General features: G+C 41.3%; 1 protein-coding gene across 1 annotated transcript; it reads left to right on the top strand.

Moving 5' to 3' along the window:
- Window positions 1-1,473: 1,473 nt before the first annotated feature.
- Window positions 1,474-12,171, top strand: FAM8A1 (family with sequence similarity 8 member A1). Its single transcript, XM_036349434.1, has 5 exons — window positions 1,474-2,227; window positions 3,318-3,438; window positions 5,295-5,418; window positions 6,332-6,471; window positions 8,727-12,171. Exons 1-5 carry the CDS (start codon window positions 1,555-1,557, stop codon window positions 8,869-8,871), a joined length of 1,203 nt encoding a protein of 400 aa, XP_036205327.1. The 5' UTR covers window positions 1,474-1,554; the 3' UTR covers window positions 8,872-12,171.
- The last annotated feature ends 315 nt before the right edge of the window (window positions 12,172-12,486 follow it).

Below are 12,486 nucleotides of genomic sequence, written 5' to 3'. Positions count from 1 at the left end.
TTAGATTCATAGTATACTAATATTGTCTTAAATAGGTCTTCAAATGTGAGAACAACATAGACTGATGAACAGGGACAGATCCAAAGACAGAGAAACAGCATCAGACTATCAATCCCCCCGAGGGAAAGCAGGGGAGGGTGGGGGTAAGGGGAAGAGATCAACCAAAGGACTTGTATGCATGCATATAAGCCAAACCAATGGACATGGACAACAGGGGGATGAGAGCATGAGTGGGGGTGGGGGGAGTTTGGGGGTTAATGGGGGGATAAGGACACATTTGTAATACTTCAACCAATAAAGAAATTAAAGATTAAAAAAAAAAAAAAAGCCCTTACGACAGGAGGACCCAGCTGCGCTCTCCTTCCGGAAGCATCCCCACAATTTTCCCCTCTCCCTCTTTGTACCCCTGGGTTCATTGCCTTTACCTTTCTCTCTCCTAAGCTCCCAGGGCCCTTCTCTTGCCCCTGTAAATTGTTTCCTGCACCCATTTCTTCTACAGCTCACTTCTACTTCTGTGACTTTCTAAATAAACTTTCTCTCATAGTTTAAGTCTTGGCTCTAAATTAGCCAGAACTCAAGTACGAGGTTGCTAAACCAAGGTCTGGTCTGGCTCCACCAGTCTAACACCTGGTGCTGTTCTCACCACCAACGCATACACATACTGCTATCACTTAATCAACTTGAGGACATAGGAAAGTGTATTAAAATACAAATATACTCAGAGAAGGCTCCAAAGCCCTGCGATATGAAAGGTCTTGCCTTAACAGAAAATAAAAGGAAAGGCACCCAAGGTGGGGGACACTGGATTTGAGGAAAGGCGCAGTTCTGCTGGAGCAGTAGGCTTCTGTCTACAGCAGTGGAAAATAAGATTTTAAAAGGTTAGTTCCAGAATAAGGACAGTCTAGCTCTTAAATCAGCACGATCCCTCTTCTCTCACAATGCAACTCTCTGCAGCGGAGCCAAACGAACTGGACAAATGTCCGTTTAACTAGGTTATTCATTCCTTCTGACGGGATACGTCCCGTATCACCTGGCATGCAAATGGCCGAGGGCTATTTGGAATGAATTCGAGCGGAAATAAGCAATGAGCCCCGCGCCCGGGGAGTGAGACGGGCGGGGCCGGGTGACCGAACAGGCGGCGCTGGCCCCGGGAGCTCTCTAGGAACCCTCTTCCCGCGTCAGCATCCCTCCCCGCCGGCCAAGCCCCCGCCCCCGGGACCAGCTGCAGAGGCCTCGGCCTCGGGCATCATTAAAGCCTTAGAGGGGGGCGGCTGGTGGGCCCCAAATCTACCCCCTGAGGACCCAGCAGGGGAGCCACGCGCCCCCCGGCCTGCGCCCTGGCCCGCAGCCCCAGCACCCTCTCCCTCCCACGCCCGCTCCGCCCCGCCTTGCCCCGCCCCCGCGCCGGCCACGCTGCGGAGGGGCGGGGTTTCCGCTTCCGGTGTCGGATTGTTGACGCCCTCGGCTGCTGCGGTGGCGACGGGGCGGTTGGGGAGGGGCTAGCAGGGAAGGTAGAGGCGCAGCAACCAGACAGCGGCGGGTGCTGCTGAGGCGATGGCAGAGGGGCCGGAGCAGCCGCGCGGCCGCCCCCCGGGACAGGGCGACGGTGGCGGGGACCGCGAACCCGTCCCTTCCCTGAGAGGCCCTCCTGCCGCCGCCGCCCCCGCCCCACGCCCCCGGGACGGGCCGCCAGCCGAGCCCCAGGCCCCGGGCCGGCCTCCCGCCGCGGGCCTCCCGCCCCCTGCGGCGGCCGCCGGGGAGTCGGAGCCGCCGCGCGAGCCCGGGATGCTGGAGGAGGCGGCGGCCGACCCGGGTGCGGGGCCGCGGGAGAAGCCGGCGCGGCTGAGCGCCCGCGAGTACTCGCGGCAGGTGCACGAGTGGCTGTGGCAGTCCTACTGCGGCTACCTCACCTGGCACAGCTGCCTGGCCGCCTTGCCAGCCTACTGCCCGCAGCTGCCCGCGCCCAGCTACCCCTCGGGGGGCGCCGCCCCCCAGGCCGGGGCGCCGCCGGCCCTGCCGCCGGGCTACTACAGCCCCTTCTACTTCCTGAGCGCCGCGGCCCCGGGGCCCGGGCCGGGGGCCGCTCCCGGCAGCGCCTCTCCTGCTCCAGTCCCAGGCCTGGGGCCCCGGGCTCCTCACGTTCAGGCCGCTGTCCGGGCCACCCCAGTAACGAGGGCGGGGTCCGCCGCCCCTTCTCGAACCCCAAGCGAGACCGGGCGCCAGGCAGGTGAGCAGCGCGAGCGAGAGGCGGGGCGGCGGGGCTCTGCCGGGGCGGCGGGGCTCTGCCGGGGCGGCGGGGCGGGGTCGGTTTTACACGCGTAGCTGCTGTGCCCCTCCGAGGGATGCTCCTCCACTCGCGCCGGCTGCCGGTGCCCCAGCCTTAGATGCCCAAAGTGCACGGAGGGCTGTACCGTTTCTTTTCCTTTAGGCCCGGCATTCCGAATCGATGCCCTTACTCCTTAACGCGTGTAAAGGAATTTCTGCTCCTTAAATTATCCTCTTGGTTTCCACGCTCTGGAGAATGAGATTCACAGCTGAATTCTCAGATGGCAAACCTACGTGGGGGTGGGGGTTAGGGAGTTGACGGCAATGCTGGAAATAACCAGGCGTGGATTTATTATAGAATATATACTACAGAAATAACAATGCTATATTTTATATTAGGTTCAGTGGAACTGATGGATAGAAAAGGAGATTTATGTAAATACAAATGGAGTTATGAACCTTTGGGCCTAGCTGAGTGATCTTTATGGTGTCTGTTTATGTCTGTATGAGAATTAGAATATTTTGCATTAGTTACAGTTTTTCATTTAGTGTCTGTTTATTCAGCTTACATATATATGGGATTAGAATAAGTTTCTGAATTTGATCCCATTCAGAATTTAGTATGACAGATTGATTTATTACATAGAAAGCAAGACAAACTAAATGAATACGAGATAACACAGGGATTTACTTTGTACTAATTTTCTATGCATAACGTTGGTTTTGTGTCATAGGCGGTGATCACCTGGATTCTCATTTGAGTCCCTAGTGAAATTCATGGAGTACCCTAAGTAATTAACTTTGTCTGTGAAATCACTTTTTAAACAGAGGTAAAAGCAAACGGTAATTCTTCAAAAATAGTGGAGTATGCTACATTTTAATAAAATGTACTTTCAGTGGCGCCAATGCTAGTGCTTGTTGCAAGGATTTTTTTTTATTAGTAAGTTGTACCTTGACTTTACATTCCCCATTTGTTTACCTAGGTTGGGTCCCAAGGCCTGTGAAATTATTAGTTTTCCTAACTTTTCTTTTTTCTTTTTTTTTTTTTACAGGCAGAGAGTATGTTATTCCATCCTTGGCCCACAGATTTATGGCAGAGATGGTGGATTTCTTCATTCTCTTCTTTATAAAAGCAACTATTGTCTTAAGCATTATGCACCTCAGTGGAATAAAGTAAGTTAAGACTATTTGCAGGAAGGTTTATTAAAACCTATCTAGAGATCTCATTTTGTTAAGTTCTTTTTATGCCTGCATGTGACTGGATGGATAATTGGTTTGCCAATGTCATGATTTCTTTAGGAGCTTTGTGAGATTTTTTTCTTGTTAGTTTTAAGAAATAACTACAAAAAAGAGACTAACACAATAAATTCTGCCAGATCTGTGGGAATCTCACCTGTCAAAAGTAGGTAAGAGGAGCCCCAAGCCTGGCTTGATTTTATTCAGCTATTTTCTTAGGCAGAACTCGTCTCCCTCTTACTATGCATAAAGAGGTTTTGGTAGGTGAACTATTAATAATCAGCTAGATGGCATTTCCAAATGGGATTGCTTATACTATCAGGAAAGTCCCCAAGTGAACTGAAAAGTAAGCCATTTGTTTGAATAATCCTCCCCTCACATTAATAATCATAGTAATTATTACTCACTAAGTACTCTCTACATATTAGGCACTGAACTCACCTCTTTTTTTTCTTCAGAGCCTTAGACTGTAAATGCCTGTCTCCTCCATGAATGTCCCCTCCTCTAGACAAAAAATATCTCCTTTATTGGGCTTGCTGGGTACTTTGGCTTCTGGGTTCCCAACTTTAGTCTTCTCGCAAAGCCCCTCTATGACAAGGTGAAGGGACCCCTCACTGAGGCGTTAGGTCCCAAGGCCAGCGTTCTTACCCCTTTAATGCTCTAAAAACTGCTCTGACCTCAGTGTCTTCTCACCTCCCCCTTCCCAAAGAACAACTTTCTTTTGAGCTCACCTCTTTATAGGGATTCTTTCTTAATCTTAACCACCATATGAACCACAGAGCTTAATACCTCCATTTTATAGAGATTGAAATTTGGGTTTACAAGAAGTTAAGCCCAGAATTTACTAAGTTACAAAGGTAATAATAAGTGACAGAATCAAGATACAAACCCTTGTAGTCAGATTTCAGGGCTCTTTCCAGGAATCTGAGTGTTAACTGTGGTTCCTTCTCTCTCTTCCTCTCCTACCCTCTACATATCCAAATACCAACTCCTTCTGTTGAATCTCCTGAATAGCCTTCAACCCAGACCATTTTTTATCATCATTGCTTTTCCCTAGTCCAGTTGCTGTCATGCCTTGCCTGGATTATGGCAGAAGTTTTCTAACTGGTATCTCAGCCTTGTCTCCTGTTTTATCTTAATCCAGTCTCTGATATAAAACCAAAGAGATCATAAATTGATTCTGCTCCTTTCCTGCCTTAAAATCCTTCCTTCAGTGGTTCCTCATTGCCATCAGGTAAAGTTTTTTTTCATATGGTTTAACTTTAAGTAAGATGCCCTTATTTCTTAATCATTGTTACCACTCATACTTAAGATTTGAGTCACATCAAACTGCTTATAGCTTCCATCACTCTTGCTTCAAGGTTTTCTCCCTTTGTTAGTCCCTCTCTCTGAAACTTCTCCCTTAGTCTGGCTAACTTCTCTTCATCCTTCAGATCTCAGCTTAAATGTCACTTCTGGAGAGCTTCACAAGTTAAATGTGCCTGGTATGTTTCCATAGTACACTATAATTTCCTATCGCAAGTCTTCATCTCACTTTATTATCACTTATTGTCCTACCCTCCCTGCTTGGTTAGAGTCCCATGAAAGCAGAGACCATGGTGAATTCACTCACCAGGGCTAGTACAGTGCCTGCTCATGATAGTGCTGCCTATATGTTGAATAAGCTGTTTTGTGAAACACCTAAAGATTAGTTTAGAATTTGAAATAAAGTCTGTGACTAACACTAATGGGGGAAAAAATCAATGCAACTGCTCTGATAATTCTTTATAACCCAACACTATTATTTTGTGTAGGGATATCTCTAAGTTTGCTATGCATTATATAATAGAAGAAATAGATGAAGACACATCAATGGAAGACTTGCAGAAAATGATGGTTGTGGCTCTTATATACAGATTACTAGTTTGTTTCTATGAGGTAAGCTACTGACTTCAGCAAATATTAATATTTAACTGTCTAATTTTAGTTTATCAACCCAAAACCAGTGGAAATTTAGTTAATCGTGTATTTGTCAAATGTCTACTTTTTTTCAAATTTTCTTTAACATAAAACTTCTCAAGTTAAAAAAAAAACCTTTCTGCCCTGGGCACCAGTGTGGCTCAGTTGGTTGGAGCATCGTCCCATGCACAGAAAGGTTGCCAGTTTGATTCTTGGTCAGGGCACATACCTAGGTTTCGAGTTCAGGTCCCTAGTATGGGTGCGTACGGGAGGCAACCATCTCTCTCTTTCTCTCTCTCTTCTCTCTCCCAAATCAGTAAAATATATCATTGAGTGAGGATTAAAAAATAAATTTATTTTTAAAACTTTCTGAGTGGAGACATTTTATAATTTCGTTGTAATATATTTTAGTCTCATGGTCCAAAGATATATTTATAAATTGGTTGTGGAAATTGAGATGTATTTTTCCATAGAAACAACTGGATCATAGAGAAATATTATAGTAGACAACTGGTAGTATTGAAAATGATCTCTTATATCTTCAGTAATACACATTAAAAGGTTAACCTTTCCGTATTCTGTGAAATTCCTCCAACTTGAAATTTTTAAAACATGAATAACATGGCAGGAAAGCTTAACCTTAAAATTGGTGTGGTTGAGCCCTAGCCAGGTACTTCAGTTGGTTAGAGAGTCCTCCCAGTATGCCAAGGTTGTGGGTTCAATCCCCAGACAGGGCATATACAGGAAACAACCAATGAATGCATGAGTAAGTGGAGCAACAAATCAATGTTTCTCTCCCTCCCCTCTTCTTTCTCTAAAATCAGTTTGAAAAAAATTAAAATTGGTATGGCTGAGCTAGTAAATTATTTTTAAATTATCCTTCTTTCCTTAGATAATTTGCATTTGGGGAGCAGGCGGAGCTACCCCAGGGAAGTTCTTGCTGGGGCTTCGAGTTGTGACATGTGACACGTCAGTGCTTATTGCACCAAGTCGGGTTTTAGTGATTCCTTCCTCAAATGTTAGCATTACAACGTAAGTTCTTATCTTAATCTACTATATACTTATAAAAATGATAAATTTTTAAGTAATCAATACAGTTCATAAGTTATACCATTTAATATAGTATTTTTAAGATGGTATTTTTTCTTCATGGCATACTGTAATAAATGGGCTTACGTTTATTAAGTTTATAACAAGAGTTTGAGTGTTTTTCAATTATATGATTGTAGACCAGCCGTGGGCAAACTACGGCCCGCTTGAAATGAATAAAACTAAAAAAAAAAAAAAAGACCGTACCCTTTTATGTAATGATGTTTACTTTGAATTTATATTAGTTCACACAAACACTCCATCCATGCTTTTGTTCCGGCTCTCCGGTCCAGTTTAAGAACCCATTGTGGCCCTCGAGTCAAAAAGTTTGCCCACCCCTGTTGTAGACCCTTCTTCAGTATATATTTTCAAGAGAATCGCTTTATGAAATTTAAGTTACAGTAAGGAAAGGATGATTTGGGTGTCGATGCTATCTAGGCAGTGCTCCATGCCTAGTTTTTTAATTCTCTACTCTAGACCAGTGGTCTGCAAACTGTGGCTTCCGAGCCACATGCGGCTCTTTGGCCCGAGTGTGGCTCTTCCACAAAATACCACGTGCGGGCGCGCACATACAATGCAATTGAAACTTTGTGGCCCATGCGCAGAAGTCGGTGTTTTGTGGAAGAGCCACACTCAAGGGGCCAAAGAGCCGCATGTGGCTCGCAAGCCGCAGTTTGCCGACCACTGGGCTAGACCTTTGGATAATGAATGGGTCAGTTACTGATCTGTCTTCAGTCTCCGTTTGGTAATACCTGTCATCATCCCATTAGAATAGGCAGTAAGAGTTTTGGGAACTGTACATGCAACCTGCTTGTAATACTCCCAAGAGGCTGTTAGCATCTGCCTCTAGGGCAGCGGTTCTCAACCTGTGGGTCGCAACTATCGGAAAACACATACAGCATATCAGATATTTACATTATGATTCATAACAGTAGCAAAATTACAGTTATGAAGTAGCAACGAAAATAATGTTATGGTTGGGGGTCACCACAACATGAGGAACTGTATTAAAGGGTCACGGCATTAGGAAGGTTGTGAACCACTGCTCTAGGGCAAGGTACAAATAGTGATAATAGAAGTTGTGGAGGGGAGTAGGTGGTAATCATTTGAGCAGAACAAGATACTGGTTGGAACTGCTGCCAGAATGATTCAGAGCTGGATTGTTAATAAAAAGGAAATATGAACAAAACTCTAGAAACTTACTTTTGCTGACATACTCAAAATTCCTTATAATTTTGTGTTTATAATAATCCTACTGTTAATGTCAGTAATGGCTAATGTTTATTGAGCATAAACTTAAAAACAGTGCATATGTATTAACTAATTAAATCCTAACAACCTTACAAGATAGGTACTATATGTACTCTTACCCCTTTTACAGATGTGGAATACAACTTGTGATTGCTAGAAAGTGGATCTAATTGCTAGTCTGGATCTAGAGCCCACTCTTAGCCACTGTGCTTTTCTGTAGCCTTTGAGGCAGAAACCTAACATTAGTAGGATAAGTTCTCCATTCTAAGCTATTGTTGAAAGCCTTTTAAAGCTTTTTTAAATCACAGGATCCCACAAAAAGCTGATAAAAAAATACACAGTAATTTAAAATGTTAGTGCTTCATAAAAGATAGAAAATGTGGCTGCAATAAGCATACTCAGTTTAGAAGATACAGAAACACAGGAATGGATGACTATAGAAAAGGCAAGGCCCTAACCAGTTTGGCTCAGTGGATAGAGCGTCGGCCTGCGAACTAAAGGGTCCCAGGTTCGATTCCGGTCAAGGGCATGTACCTTGGTTGCGGGCACATCCCCAGTAGAGAGTGTGCAGGAGGCAGCTGATCAATGTTTTTCTTTCATCAATGTTTCTAACTGACCCTCTCCCTTCCTCTCTGTAAAAGCATCAATAAAATATATGTTTTTTTAAAAAAGGCAAGTAGTTTTCTTCTGGCAAAATACTATAAACTAGTTCACATTGTAAGACATTACTGCTTTTCATGTGAAAGTTCTAGTCTTTTATGTTGATGAAGTCTTTAGAACTAACTGAGTTTGTTTGATAGGATACTTGAAAATAACTTAGATATCAAAGGTAAAATTTCTCTCAATTATGAATGTTTTAAATACATACTTTGGACTTGATAGGAAGATATTCATCTATATGTGGTGTATACAAATTATCTGATATTTTTTACTTCCTTTATTTTTAGGTCCACTATACGAGCATTGATCAAGAATTTTTCTATTGCTTCTTTTTTCCCTGCTTTCATCACACTGCTGTTTTTTCAGCATAATCGAACAGCCTATGACATTGTAGCAGGAACCATTGTGGTAAAAAGAAATGGGGTCAGATGATGCCCCCAAAAGCCCTGAATTCCACACTTTCTGGAATGATGACAAGACTAAATTATGTATCAAGGCCATCAGTATCCCTGGGTTACGTTAATTGATGATTTAGAAATTAAAGCAGTCACTCCAGTGTGATACAGGTGACTATTCTGAAAGTATTGATTTTACTTGAATGCCAAAGAACTTTTCCAGAAGAAAAACCTGTTTGAATTCAAGTGTTAAAATTTTAGATAAAAAAGAAGTCAAGTGGTTTCATAATCAACAATGGACAAAATATACTAAGATCTAAGGCATTAGAATTTGCTGAAAGCATTTTCAGCTTTGAAATCTCTAAATGAAACTTTAAGAATTTATTTTGGTTTATCCCAAAATGATGGAAAATGTCCAGTTGTGTTTTATAAACACATTATTCATCTTTTAGTTAACACTTCTTGGGGAAATTGTCGTCTTCGATTTTTGGGGAGAATGGGAACACAAGTTTGATAATCCACTTATCTCCCATCCCAGGAGGTGGTGAGTTCGCTGCAAGAGAAAGGGGCAAGTGAGGCAGGCCTAGCAGATCCCTTACCTAAAGTTTTAAAATCTGCACTGCAGTTTACTGTGGGAATGATGTAACTTTACAACTATTGTTAATGCTTCAACATGTATTTGGGGGCAGAGTTTTGCATGATGATGAAAAAGTATTGTCATTGCTATATTAACATTTTTTTTAAAAGAGAAGCTAAGTTAATGATTGCTTTCAATGGGGGGGGGGGTAACTTTTCATTGTAAATTTAACTTAAAATTCATGTGCAAGTATTTTCAGTGCTCCAAATCAAACTATAAATATGGGGGAGGGGAATTACTTCCATCAAATTGTTGCATATTTACTGTAAAACAATATTCCCAGTATATGTGCAGCATGAAGTATTAGTGCTTTTCAGTGTTCTGAATATAACCTCTCTCTACACACAGGATATCTACACACTAGTTTCCTTCTAAATTTTATATAGTTCCATAACTTTTGAAACGTCAAGTTAAATAATCTGAGTATTTCATGATTAAATACTGGTAACCTGTGAAATATTAGCAATTTCCCCATATGGACTGTTCTAAAACAAGGAAGAGTAGCATTTCCAGACATAATTCTAAGTTCTTTGGTTGTGTGAGCCAAAAGCTTGTATTTTGGGCCTGCCGTGGATGATGTTTTGAAGGAAAAGTTAAGCTAAGTAACTGTGTATTGCTATTTTAATTTATTTTCCTATTGAAGCAAAGTTGTTTCAAGTGTGTGGTTGCTTTTGTTAGATGATCCAGTTAGCTGTGTTGAGATATACCTGAACTAAAAGTTTTGTTTCTTAGACATTTCTCCAACTCTGATAATCTTCAAAAAACAAAACACTAAACTGTGTTGGACAAGTTCATAAATAGATTCTATGCTTTATTTTTGGTGTTAAAGGGTCATTCTATGCTTTATTTTTGGTGTTAATTTTATTAGCAAATGGAAGACACGTCTATCACTGTATCAATTTTTAAAGTGGGTTTTTCTTTGATATTTAAAACTGAAAATATTCACATTTAATGGCTATAGAAACCTTAACAGTATCCTTAATACCCTTTGTAAAACTGCATAAACCATGTTTTTAAAAATAAGTTATATTAAATACATCATCACAGATAGCCTGTCAGTTAAGTGTATCATAGTATTAAACAGTTCATTCACTTGTAACCTCTGGGAAGTTGTTATGGCCCTTCACAATAAAAAGTAATAAAACTAAAATTTTATTAGACTAGAAATTAGGAAATGTTACATAAACTTACCACTCTGTGTGTACACACACACACACACACACACACACACACACACACACATTTTTGGTACTGATTGAAATTCAAGTTGAAATGCCCTTCAGTCATGTAATTCTGGAATTTACCTTTAATGTATCATTTCCTCTCAGGTATTGGATGGTTTACCACCTAGGCTATTTTTATTTATATAGTAAAACAGAGCAAATAAGTAGTCTGGTTTGTTATACTTAAAACATTGTACATATGTGTAGATTCATTTAGATCCATCTCAGGATTCAAGTTATACTGTATAACTATATAGTATTATTTTGTCTGCTTTTATAACAGACAAACAAAAAAATCCAACTCTATGTATGAATTCAGCCCTAAGGAAAAGATTTTGATTCCCAAATAATTGAGAAAGTGACAAAACGGGGAGGATGGAGGAGCCATTTTTTCTCTTGGAGTGAAGAGTGGAGAATCCCTCTTTTCAGTATTTTCTATTTATTTAGTATATGTCTTATAGAAATGCTGATTTTTCTGTGTCAAAGTATAATTCTCATGCTGAAGCTCTAGCCTAAAGGCAGAAAGTTATCTTCATAGTACAAACATTATTCATCACTTTTGTAACATAAACAAATAATGAAACAAAAAATAGGAGTCGAGCTGAGTGAGAACACACTTTCTATGAATGTCCCCTAAAAACCACAGGCTTCTAGGAAATCTCAGTACTCATTACCAAAGGTAACTTGAGTGTCTAGTTCCATCTTGGGAAAGTCTGACACTAATATTCACCCTGGGCTTAGAGTAGGTATGTGTGAGTGATGGCAAGCCTTGTTTTTAGATTAATCTGTGACCACAGAAATAAAGCCAACACTTCTTAAAGTAAGCCTTTAAAATATTGCCCAACTGATACTTGAGTAGGACTGGTTCAGAAGTTACTTCTTTCTACCTAAACATTTACCTTCTAGTTTTACCCAAATATGTAGGATTGGGGGGAAATGTATATTAGAAGGCCACTTTATCTGAATTATAAAAATGCAACTTCAGTGTTTTTTGTTTCAAATGGTAGTAAAATATTTTAACTCTATAAGAAAGATGTTCCTTGTGTTTCACTAATGCATAAATATTTCCAGCAAAAAGAAGGTAGGAGTTGGAAATTAATTTGTTACTTGGGAATAAAGGGCTTTTTGAGAGGAATTGGGGGCATTAAATATTTTCATTCTGCATCTATCCCAGGCTCTTGTTTCTTTTGAAGAATATTTCTAAATAACAGTATTCCTAAAATCTGACAAGTATCATTTCAATTACTTGCCATTCCCCACCTCCCATACCAAAGTTTGAAATTTTTTCATGTACTAGTACTTGACTGGGTGAAGTTTGTCATTTCAAACTGTATATATCCTTGCAGCCATTATAGTAGGGCTTGACCCACAAATACCTGATGGCCTGGCCTATAAATAAATACAGCATTCTATTTTTAACAATTTGTATGCCACCAATTTGTATTCTTTGTCTCAATAAATACTTGGTCACCAATGATTTTATGTTTTGCTTGTTTCATTGAAGTTTTAGAATCTCCAAAGGGAGAACTTCCTTCCAAATACAGCTTTCTGTCTTCAGAGTGGCCACTGCAGTCAACTAGAATGCTTTCAGAAATAGAGGACTACCAAAATCATCATCCACTTTTGGAATATATTATCTTAGCAAGTCATTCAAAAGTTGCCCATAGATGATTAGGCTTAATGTTAAACTTTCCTGTCTTAAAGTGGTTAACCACCTCAACTATCATGCAACATAGTAAGGACCCATACACATGAGGAACCAGAAATTCAAGTCACATAGCTAATAAATGAG

The sequence above is a fragment of the Myotis myotis genome, unplaced genomic scaffold (genome assembly GCF_014108235.1).
Source record: "Myotis myotis isolate mMyoMyo1 unplaced genomic scaffold, mMyoMyo1.p scaffold_m19_p_2, whole genome shotgun sequence".
Classification (NCBI taxonomy): Eukaryota; Metazoa; Chordata; class Mammalia; order Chiroptera; family Vespertilionidae; genus Myotis; species Myotis myotis.
The sequence above is the reverse complement of the archived record's forward strand: the minus strand, read 5'-3'. Positions and strand labels throughout refer to the sequence as shown.